The sequence below is a fragment of the Oncorhynchus gorbuscha genome, linkage group LG15 (genome assembly GCF_021184085.1).
Source record: "Oncorhynchus gorbuscha isolate QuinsamMale2020 ecotype Even-year linkage group LG15, OgorEven_v1.0, whole genome shotgun sequence".
Taxonomy (NCBI): domain Eukaryota; kingdom Metazoa; phylum Chordata; class Actinopteri; order Salmoniformes; family Salmonidae; genus Oncorhynchus; species Oncorhynchus gorbuscha.
Window position 1 is genome coordinate 66,025,595 of NC_060187.1, and position 12,421 is coordinate 66,038,015.

The 12,421-nt window shown below is 42.6% G+C and overlaps 1 protein-coding gene across 3 annotated transcripts in view; it reads right to left on the reverse strand.

Annotated features, from left to right (window-relative positions):
• Positions 1 to 7,079: 7,079 nt before the first annotated feature.
• The window catches only part of plekhf2 (pleckstrin homology domain containing, family F (with FYVE domain) member 2), a 34,158-nt gene continuing 28,816 nt past the window's right edge, over positions 7,080 to 12,421 (reverse strand). For all 3 annotated transcript variants that reach the window (XM_046302350.1, XM_046302349.1, XM_046302348.1), the window contains exon 2: positions 7,080 to 11,201. In XM_046302350.1, the coding sequence (XP_046158306.1) occupies positions 10,444 to 11,190 (747 nt within the window). In that variant the 5' untranslated portion in view covers positions 11,191 to 11,201 and the 3' untranslated portion in view covers positions 7,080 to 10,443. The remainder of the gene's footprint in view (positions 11,202 to 12,421) is intronic.

Sequence of the window (12,421 nt, forward strand, 5' to 3'; positions counted from 1 at the left end):
ACTATTGCTCTGACGTAATGTACAGTGACAATTATGACGTGCCATGATGTAAAACAAAGAGTCGTGCGCGCCAAGTGTCCCACACCTATTGCAAGCAATGACTGCCTGCTTTACGAGTTCAATTGCGCCTGTACATGAAAATCCAAAAGGGGGCGCTGCTAGCTCTTTCAAAATCCCCTTAAATTGTTGCTTTTACCTAAAATTTCTGAGATTACCCATTCCTCTATTTCATGATTAGAAACGAAGAGAAAGGTTCAAAGCCAAGATAAAAGCAGCCCTACCTTGCATTTTGTGACGCCATATGCTAACAATATCACATTCTTTTTTTTCTTATTTTTTATAAATGTCGAAATCTTCACACACCTACAACTGTTTTTTAAATCTTGGTCCATGGAGAGTGGAGACCCACATACTGTGCAGGCTTTTGTTTTAATCCATACCAATTGATGAAACTATAGCTGATCAACAACAAAACCTTGACAAATTTAATCAGTTACAAAAAGCTTAATATGACCTAACACTATATAGTTAAACTTAATCATCATCATTAGGCCTACTTTATCTCACATTTTTGTTTAAAAATATATATTTGTAAATTCTGTGTTTTTGAGAAAAATGCCCCTAAACTCTCCGAATCCACAACAAATAAGTTAGGTATATATTTTTTCCCAATACCTTTTAAGCTCTGCATAAACACCCAATGTGAAAACATGAGAAAATTGGCCAAATATTAATTTGCACTTTGTTGGCAATGACCCTCAGACAAGGATGAAAGAAAGCAGTGGAGAGAGATTAAAAACAGCTCTGTGTGTGTGTGTGTGTGTGTGTTTATGGACAAAGACACCTGTGATTTGCTCCCTCCAAACACAGTTCAAACAGTTTCCACCCTCCAAGCGATCTAAATATAAAAAGTGAGGAGGAAGTCAAACTGCTGTTGTTCTTAGTAATAAGTGGTTATCATACACTATATATACAGGGTATGTGGAAACCCTTCAAATTAGTGGATTTGGCCATTTCAGCCACACCCGTTGCTGACAGGTGTATAAAATCGAGCACACAGCCATGCAATCACTATAGACAATCATTAGCAGTAGAATGGCCTTACTGAAGAGCTCAGTGACAGTCAACGGATGCCACCTTTCCAACAAGTCAGTTGGTCAAATTTCTGCCCTGGTCAACTGTAAGTGCTGTTATTGTGAAGTGGGAACGACTAGGAGCAACAACGGCTCAGACGCGAAGTGGTAGGCCACACAAGCTCACAGAACGGGACCGCCGAGTGCTGAAGTGGGTACAAATCGCCTGTCCTCGGTTGTAACACTCACTACCGAGTTCCAAACTGCCTCTGGAAGCAACGTCAGCACAATAACTGTTAGTTGGGAGCTTCATCATAATGGGTTTCCATGGCCGAGCAGCCCCACCCAATGCATAGTGCCAACTGTAAAGTTTGGTGGACGAGGAATAATGTCTGGGGCTGTGTTTCATGGTTTGGGCTAGGCTTTTTAGTTCCAGTGAAGGGAAATGCTAACGCTACAGAATACAATGACGTTCTACACGATTCTGTGCTTCCAACTTTGTGGCAACAGTTTGGGGAAGGCCCTTTCCTGTTTCAGCACGACAATGCCCCTATGCCAAATGTCCAGTCTTTTCCAATGTGAAAGAGGTTGGTTAAGGCCAGATGGACAAGGCCACAGTTTTTGGAATGACACTCAGCCCAGGCTTGATATCAGACTCAGGGTTTCCCCCTAACTAAATGTATTTTCTACCGCCATGGGGCTTCTGGTTTGAACAGGAAAGCAACTTGAACCACTCGAGGGCTGGGTGGATGTCAACAGACTGATTTGCATGAGGCATAAGGTCGTAATTTGCTATAATTGGAGAAAGTTATAGAAGACGTGCCTATATAATCTAATGAGACATTTCATTAATGTGTCAATTATTGGTTTGAATAGTTTTGCATATTTACACAGACACCCTTTTCAACGGTAACACATTCATATACTACCTACTACATTGACAAGCAACTTACAAATGCACTTTTACCATAACAAACCATTATCATCTCCCTCTAAAACAGCTAGACTGCAGACAGGACTGCTAAGTCTGGCTGTTTACAAAAAAAAGCAAAAGAAATCTGTGATGCATTTCCCACCACAACCAAAACCACTTTGAGACCTCAGGTATAGTGTTCAATATAGCCTCGGACCAAATGCCCAAGGAGGGAGTAGGTGTGTGATTTCGTAACCAAATAATATCCTATCCTATGGGTGTCATTGAATACACAACATGATTAAACCTCCTCCAGTACGCCCATAACCAGTACGGAATGAAACAGAGGGACCTACTGGAATCTGTCCAATATAAACTGTTTGGACTAATGATTACACCCCTGATGTTCTCCTCAGTTGATCATGAATCCTTTGACCATGAGATTGACGTGGTTGCACCATACACACAGACTCCCTCAGTCTGAAGGGCCTGTAGAAGGCCTGGGCCCAGAACTTGGCCCAAACTCATTTGACATGCTGTAGCAGTTCCAAGAAGACAACAATATATGTCATTTACATTTACATTTAAGTCATTTAGCAGACGCTCTTATCAAGAGTGACTTACAAATTGGTGCATTCACCTTATGACATCCAGTGGAACAGTCACTTTACAATAGTGCATCTAAAACTTAAGGGGGGGGGGGTGAGAGGGATTACTTATCCTATCCTAGGTATTCCTTAAAGAGGTGGCAGTAGATGTCCATTTGTCTTGTGCTTTTGTCAAAAATGTGTCCTTTATACACACAGTACAAGACCAATATACTGTATAGCCATTATACATGAGGCCAAAGCTTTGTTATGTTGGTGGCAGAAGTGGAATCGTGACCACGACAACCATCACTCCTGAAGTCCTATGAAGGACTAGTTAGTCAGTGTTGACATGCTTTTCAATAGGGGAGGGTTGTGTAACAACTCTGCAACACATTACCCAATGGATCCTGCTCCAGACCAGGTTCACAACCCTTTTGAGTCCCTACAGTACTATACTGTAGGTCAGGTCTCCATGATGATACGGATTGGTGTATCAAAGCACACACCCCTGCCTCACAACTCTCCATATACAGTTATCCCTGTACTACAGATCACATACTTCAGTAAGCACCCACAAAGTTGGTGATTAATGCCCAGATAGTTCTGTAGAAACCCTATGTCATCTACAGAAGAAGGGACTTTGGCTCAACAACAATTCTCACTTTCACCAACTGTTGCTGTGATGTTCTGTGTCGAGTGGTCAGAATAACAAGACCAAAGTAAACGATCACTTAGTCCAAAAAAATAACATTCCACTGTCTCTCTTCTTCGCAATAGCTAAGTCAAGACTCTCTCTCTCTCTAGTCGTCTTGTTACTGTTGCTCACTGGAGCTAATGGACAAGGACAGGCGAAGGGTGATTGTTGGTGGTGTGCTTCACACATCTTTGCACTCGTCAACAAGACATCCATTTAATCAAATGTGACCTGTTTGACAGAGACAAAGCAACTCTTTGAAAGTGGAAGTTTAACTTTGAATTACATTGAATTTGATTTACTGTATTTCTATAGAAATTAGTGCCCCAATGATCTGCAACTGCTTCACTCTTGCTGATCCTGGCTTTACAGTGATTTGCTTCATACGGAGGTGGACAGACATACATTATTTGCCAGTTACCGGTCAAGTCAGATCAGTGTGATGGACAGAAAACAGGGAATTAAATCTATTCAAGATGTTTGAAAAAAGCAGAGGCATCATTTAAAATGTGTGGGGAGGGTTGTACTGTTGTAGGTCAAGTACAACATTATCTTGCCATTGTACCTCCTACTGTATTCAGTTAGCTATGATTCATCATTGTGAAGCACTGCTGATTACACAATCATAGTCACTATTATCATTACCTGTTTATTAATGGTCAATGCATTATTTTACAAGTTCGTTCCATTGTAGTTCTGTCAGTAAAGAACATCGTTAAGATCATAATTGCATAGCTGAAGCTTTTCTGACAGCTATGCCCTGTCTTTTTGCATTGTTCTCTAGGCCCCTGTCTTTTTGCATTGTTCTCTAGGCCCCTGTCTTTTTGCATTGTTCTCTAGGCCCCTGTCTTTTTGCATTGTTCTCTAGGCCCCTGTCTTTTTGCATTGTTCTCTAGGCCCCTGTCTTTTTGCATTGTTCTCTAGGCCCCTGTCTTTTTGCATTGTTCTCTAGGCCCCTGTCTTTTTGCATTGTTCTCTAGGCCCCTGTCTTTTTGTATTGTTCTCTAGGCCCTTGTCTTTTTGCATTGTTCTCTAGGCCCCTGTCTTTTTGCATTGTTCTCTAGGCCCCTGTCTTTTTGCATTGTTCTCTAGGCCCCTGTCTTTTTGCATTGTTCTCTAGGCCCCTGTCTTTTTGCATTGTTCTCTATGCCCCTGTCTTTTTGCATTGTTCTCTAGGCCCCTGTCTTTTTGCATTGTTCTCTAGGCCCCTGTCTTTTTGCATTGTTCTCTAGGCCCCTGTCTTTTTGTATTGTTCTCTAGGCCCCTGTCTTTTTGCATTGTTCTCTAGGCCCCTGTCTTTTTGCATTGTTCTCTAGGCCCCTGTCTTTTTGCATTGTTCTCTAGGCCCCTGTCTTTTTGCATTGTTCTCTAGGCCCCTGTCTTTTTGCATTGTTCTCTAGGCCCCTGTTTTTTTGCATTGTTCTCTAGGCCCCTGTCTTTTTGCATTGTTCTCTAGGCCCCTGTCTTTTTGCATTGTTCTCTAGGCCCCTGTCTTTTGAAATGTATCTGACATATTATTGAAGTGACTTTTGTGGGACCCCAACGGGTAACTTCCTCATGTATGTTCATGCATTTCCTATCACTAAAATAAATGAGGAAGTTGCCCGTTGGGGTCTCACAATAAAAGTCACTTTTAAAGTAAAGCATTTCCGATAACAGCCATCACTATTCAAACAATGCACCTCTGTTTCCGATGCAGGGTAGTTCATCACAGACCCCACCATGGAGAGGCAAGGCAGGCTAACTGAGCACAGGTGTTTAGTTGTTACAACAGTAAGGCTATTAATACCTGTGGAGTGAAACAACGTGGCTTTGTAGAATGACACATGGACCATTACAGCTGCTTTTCAAAACAGCTTTTCCACCATCATTCATTTGAAATCGGTTTCTCATACAAAGCAGTATGAATAAGGTACTCTCAGATAGAAAATGAGTTTTAAATATAGCATTTTGTAGCACCCCTATGTCAAAAAGAAAGTAGAAAAGGAGAACGCCAGGAGAAGGCATTCCAACCTCCTCCAGTTCAAAACCTCTGCAATAGAGGATGTATAGCATGTGTGGCATAAACTGTCCAACACACCAGCCTTCTGCGGTAATGTCAATTTCTATTCTCAGTAGGAACACTGTCCCTAGTAGAAGACTGCGACAGTAGGCTACATGCGTCCAGTTTAAGCGTCTGCCAGTAGAAAGTGCCATGCAGCTTTTGAAGTTACAGCATCAGGACCAGCCATCGCTCCCATCTGTAAGAGAGTAGTCACACACAAGCAGTTCTCACCTTTACACCGAACACCCCACTCAACGGTTGTCTGTGCATTTATTGCATGTTGTTCACGGACAAAGCGGTCCAGCTTCCCCGCTGATCACAACACCCAACCTGACCTGAGCATGTACATCTTGCTTTCTTAGTGGCGTGTTAAACTGCCACATCCCACTGGCAGCTAGCTTAATCGATACCTCTTCTCTTCCCCCAACCAGTCATGGGTGGTCGACCTGCCAGTCTTTAGATGCCGGATGGACATCAGTGAGGATGGCTCCCCGTCTGATTGTCCGTTGTTTCCTCAGCTTGATGTCGTAGGTTTTAAGCAATCAATAATGCTTTTCTGAAGATGTTGTACACTATTTTATGTCGCCATGCTGGGGCTGAATCTCCCCCTCCCCCCCAGCTTGGACTATTAGGTTTAGTTTGGTCCCAGTCAATATCCTTGACATCATTTTAGTAAGAAAAATCTTAAGATGTATAACTACCACAAGTTTATACTGGCCTGATAAAGGAGTCAATCTATAACACCATCTGCAACATTACCACAAAAATCTCAAGTATCAACATACAAATACTAAACCTTCCTATTTTCTCAATAGGATTTCCCAAAAATAGTTTGCTGTGAAGTCTCAGTAAAAACCTCAATAGCACTTAAACTTACCCAGACGGAGGTCAAAGTTGCAACAACGGGTCATTATCACAGCCAGGCTGCAGCCCTCTGCGGTTTCCATGGGAACTGTACAGTGGAGATTAGCCAGGGGCTGTAGTGAGTGGGACTTGGGCTGGATGGTGTATCAGAAAGACTTGGGCTGGATGGCGTATCAGAAAGACTTGGGCTGGATGGTGTATCAGAAAGACTTGGGTTGGATGGTGTATCAGAAAGACTAGGGCTGGATGGCGTATCAGAAAGACTAGGGCTGGATGGCGTATCAGAAAGACTAGGGCTGGATGGCGTATCAGAAAGACTAGGGCTGGATGGCGTATCAGAAAGACTAGGGCTGGATGGCGTATCAGAAAGACTAGGGCTGGATGGCGTATCAGAAAGACTTGGGCTGGATGGCGTATCAGAAAGACTAGGGCTGGATGGCGTATCAGAAAGACTAGGGCTGGATGGCGTATCAGAAAGACTAGGGCTGGATGGTGTATCAGAAAGACTTGGGCTGGATGGTGTATCAGAAAGACTAGGGCTGGATGGCGTATCAGAAAGACTAGGGCTGGATGGCGTATCAGAAAGACTTGGGCTGGATGGCGTATCAGAAAGACTAGGGCTGGATGGCGTATCAGAAAGACTAGGGCTGGATGGCGTATCAGAAAGACTTGGGCTGGATGGTGTATCTGAAAGACTTGGGCTGGATGGTGTATCAAGAGGGATTTGGAGGCATTTCACCAACTTCAACCTGAACGTTTTGGTAGACCTGTACTGCGGGGAGATGGACAGTAAAATATTCCTATTCCAGATTTTTTGAATGCTTTTTGCACTTGTTGGACAAGTTAAGCTTCATACATAATTTATTGTTTCAGGGAACGGTAAATGTGACAAACAACCATCCCTATAATCAATCATCACTTTATTTGACTTTGTCAAGACACCACAGGCTCAGTTGAGGGCCTCTTGATAATTCATCAGAAATGGATGAATGTAAGATGTCGATCAGATAAATGAAAGGACAGCTATGAACATGGCATCTTCAGAATGAGTAAAATAGCATTCAGAAATGCTTGGTGCAGAGCCTGGCAGAATTCCTCAACATTGTGTAAGAATTGGTTAAATTGCACAATACACAAGGAATTCTGCGATGCTCGGAATAGAAAGCAGTGGCTAATTAAATTCTACTACATAACTAAAAGTGACTTGATCACGAATGTTAAGATATGCATAAGGAAAACAAAATAAGTCTCAGAATTTTCTGGGCTTCCCATTGAGTCACTGGACAAACAGGGCTTGAAAACTGCACTGACAGAGCAGTTTGGCTGCTGGATTATGGCATGATTGTTACGAGCACTACAGGCCATGTGACTATCAGGCAGCCTATGAGGTCATGGAGCAGTCAGTTCTCAGCTCCCCGAGAAGACTGTCGCCACCACCTAGCAAGCTCCCTCTAAACACCATAGTAAATAGTCATTCCCCCCTGTAGCCATGAGGACTTTTTCCAGCGAGCCAAAGAAGAGACAGATTTTAGGCAATATGGTATTTATATATTTCAATTCAGAGAAAATTAGTATCCAATGATGATATGTTGTATTACATTCAGGTTTAAGCCCTTAAGACTTTTATAACGAGAATTTAAATGGCAACAGAAAAAGAAAATATATAGTCGAGAAGACAACAAAAAAACATCACCCGATAGCAATGGAGAGAACTTCAATTCCATGAGGCTTGAGAGGTTAACAAACCAAACCAGATAAGCAGGCAAAGAAAACAAACAAAAAAGTATGGTATGCTCCTTTCAGAAATCTCACATTGTTCCCTCTGTTCTGTGTTCAGACATCATTTTTGCTTAACGGGTGTACAATGTTAATTCTCAGGTTGTGTAGGTACCCCTAGCTCACTCTCCTGAGGTGATGTCAGACAGGAAATCCAGTCCTGTCAGTTTACGGTCTCAGCGGTAATGTAGCTCTTGTTTACGACCTCTCTCCAGAGAAAGAGAGTAAAGTGCTGGTGTTTTATCCGGTCCATACATGAAGGTAAGACGAGCACAAGGAGACCTGAAACAGCGGCATTTGTATAACTACATAGTATACTGTACAAAACAAACCCCAAACACTATACAAATATACAAAATCAACAGAAGTCATTTCAAAATACTCCTTAAGTGAGGTGAAAGAAGAAGAAAAAAATAGTTGATTAAGGAAACTACAGATTATGGTAGGATTTGCATGAATATAGTTGTGCCCAATATCGGTTTGTTGTTTGAGTATAATGATAAACCTTCAAGAGTGAGGGATGTAGTATTTTGAGCATCTGCAACAATACAACCTGATAATCAAAGACAATGGGATAGGTGATTTGCATCGAAGTACTGTATGACATCTCATGTTTTATTGCTTGCCAAAGAGATGGACTTTTATAGGGTTCTACAGTTACTTCTTAGAGAAGCTAAAAAATAAAAAAAGGAAAGAAAAAGGATCCCTTTTGTCAGTTCTGTCACTCAAACAAATCTCAGGATAAACGTTCTATATTACACTGAAAGACTGCAAATTAGTTCAAGTCTTTGCCACCTGTGAGCCTGACTGCTTAGGTGTAAAAACAAGCTGATTTTAAAAAAGGAGAGAAAGGATTCCCATGGAAACACAGGAAGATAAACTATGCCCAGACTGAAAGTGATTGAATTAGATCTGTCTGTCCCAGAGTGTAAAACCTGAAATGGTTAGTGCATTTGACATTCGCTTCACAGCGTGAAAAAGTGATGGTGGTTGCGGGTAGGTCATCATTAGTCCTCCAACAAGCCTTTCACATGTCAGTGTCAGCTGACACAGAATGGCCATACCTTTTAGGGAAATACAGTTGAAAGAGGGCCACAGGGGGGCAGGGACAGTCCTGGTTCCTCAGAGAAGTCGATGGTAGACACTTCCTGTACAGTTCCTGTGCGTTATGCAATGATTTCCCATTCTCTGTTCAGGCAAGTTCAGTTCAGCTTTATTTTCTGACAGGTCATGATACCCTGGAACTGTGAGGGCAGGTTAGGAAGCAGTCATACTGAAGAGACCACAGTAAGACAATGGGCTGATTTCCTGATCACCACAGGTCAAGGTTCTGCTCTCACAGCACACTAGAGGCACTCAGTGGAGACTCCAGCCAGAAACTTGCCAAATACTTTAGATAAACCAAAACCTAACACATATCTCCAACACTGGACAGTACTCTATAAAGCATGACAATATTTTTAGGTGCATGTTTTCTATGATTTAGTAAAAAATATCTGAAGTAAAGCTTTCTAGCGCATTCACACACACACCAACACAATGATCACACAAACTTCTCCCTACAGCCATTATTCAGCTTAGGGTTATACCGACAACACAGCCTCAAAATAGAAGTTACAGTACTAGGGTCTGATGCAATATCTCATTAAAACAGGGCTGCCCAGACAACTCACTTTCTCAGAAGGCACTGTGTGAAAATTAAGGTCTGTGTGAGGTACATTTTTGGGATGATTGAATATGTGCATTTCAAATACATGCTATTACAAGCTAAGCTGTGTAGAAAAACTCTTTCAACTTCAAAACTGAAAGTTGGCCAACACTGTATGCTAAGACATACACACCTAGAGGAGCTTCACCATACAATCATAACGCTTTAGCTGATTTGTCATTTGAGAGGTTAGTGAAGGAGGGGTTATTTAGGTTAGAAAATAATGAAGCAGCTACAAACCTAGAAAAAAAGCAACTATAGGTATTTTACCTGAAATATTTAAATGGGTAGGTAGACCATGTGACGTGTGACTGAATGCTAATCGCTTCTCCCTGCAGAAATATCAGCATTTAGGCATGTACCTCTTAAGGTTCATCTGTAAAAAATAAAATAAAAAAAGGGAAATGAAATCAAGAATATAATAGAAGAGGATGAGATTAGCAGAGAGGACAATGAGAGGTGCTACATGACTCCTAGCATCATTCTCCCCTGTAGTAAGGTCCACTGTTTAATGGAAAACAAAGAGGATGACTGTGGAGCACGCCATACAGGAAGCAGCCATACTACAAATAGTGTGTGGGATATTTTTACCAAACTTACGACAATTCCCATCAGGCATTTCACTATATTATCATTAAAAAGCATTTATTTCAGCTAGAAGAAAAAAATAAAACTTTTCTTCAAAACCCTGCTGTGGAGAGAAAAAAACTATAATTATAAGTGGAATATTGCTAATTGATTACTAAAAGGGGAAGATGGAAGGCTGTCAGGAGGGCCTTCCTCAGTCACTGCTGTCCTCCTCATCTTCGTCGTCCGACACGTTGTTGAACTTTGACCCTGACCGGCTGTAGGAGTCCGAGCGTGGGCCTAAGCCCATCCCCCCTCCTGCGGAGGCCAGCTGCAGGTAACAGAACTCACACACACGCACTGGCTTGGATGACTGGCTGGGCAGCAGGAACTTCTTGTCAGAGCACGGGCCACAAACCACATAACCGCACTTGCGGCAATGGTGGCGGCGGCTGAGGGGCGTGAACTTGATCTTCTGGCAGCGCATGCAGAGGGTGGCCTCTGAGTCTGGTATCCAGACGGCTGCGTGCTCGCCAGTCGGTGCCTTGCCGCTCTTCTCCAACAGGTCGCCCACGCACTTGCCGATGTGGCTCATCCACTCTGACTTCTCAGTAGCGGTGGCGGCGTAGACAGCGAAGGACTTGGTGGGTGTCTTGATGAGCCAGCCGTTCCGCAGGTCGCCCTCGTCAGCCACCGTGTCGATGGTGACGCTCTCCAGCGGGATGATGTGCTGCTTGTTGTACTTCTTCTTCTGGATGACAATGTTGCCGTACACCAGGATGTCGTTGAACAGGAAGAACTGGCGTGCCTTGGGCTTCTTGCGACACAGCTTGGTGAGCACACCCTCACCGATGAGTACGCGGCCCGGTATGACCAGTGGCTGGCCCGCCGCGCCGAAGCAGCCCTCGACTACCTGGATCCGCTTGGAGTTGGCCTCGCTGTTCGCCAGCCGGTCCACCATCTTAGCCTCGCCTGGAGAAGACAGAGAGAGGAGGGTGAGAGAGAAAACTATTGTATTTGAATGTTTTGCAAATACCCCTTCAAAGCTGTGATACAAATATTGAAAGTGGAAAAAAAAGTCTCATCCTCATTGTATTTTAAGAATATGAAATATGTCAGGCAATACAGACAAATTTCAATTGAGAACCTCTGAAAAATGTCCATGGACAAGTCCTGAAGTCTCATTCACTTAGCTGCTTTATTAACTTAATAAAAGATGAAAATCCTCCTTTTTGAGTGAGCTTTAGACATCCTACTCCAAAATACATGAACATGTAATTATGTTATCTTCCTTTAAAAACACTTCTGAAAATCGAGGACAGTTTCATTTTCTCTCTTGATCTCAATGACACCACCAGAGCATTCCATATTAACCCAAAAAGTAATTTAGCTAGTGTAATGTTACTATCTTAGTTAACAATCACATACAGCTATTAATAAGGTTGGCTAAAAGATAGTTAGAGGACGCAACATTGTATTTGTCCCATTACGGCAACTGTGAGAGCATGGGCAGCGCCATTGAGGCCATCTCCATTCTGAAGTAGTCAAATGTTCTTCCTCTACTACTCCTATGAGATGGTAAACAAAGTGAAAGGGTGCATATTGCCACCTGAAGTGTGCTGTTTGAACAGGTATACATTTACTGCCACCTTTTCACACAAGTATAATTCACTGGCTCATGCCTTCTGATGACCTGGATGGAATTATGTGATCCTTCCTTTACTCATGAGAAGTCCCACCCTGCTAACTACTTCAAAATGGTGAAAGTCATCAATAGCGCTGCCCATGCAAAAACGGGCTCTTGGGCTCTCGAATCCTCTCCCTCTATGGGTTGGCTACACTTCCAGGATTTCAAGTTACCTTGGAGGTTCTCGGGCGAGCTACTGAAAATCTGAGGAAGATAAGCAACTTGTTGTAACTTGTCACTCTGATCTTAAAAAGTGCGTCTCGGCAGAAATCTGCATTTTATTTATATTTCTTTTTTCAGTGGCGGCACCGCTGCTAAATTAATATAGGGGAAACACTGCTTCAAGGAACACACACACAGAGAAGCAAATGCTTAGTATTAATAACTCCCATCGTCCCCACAAAATAATCTGGACAACCATTTTAATGAAGGTTGATAGCTGCAGATTAATGATGTCCACAGAAGATGAGTGTTAAAAAAAAGAGAGAGTTTAATATGGGTCTTT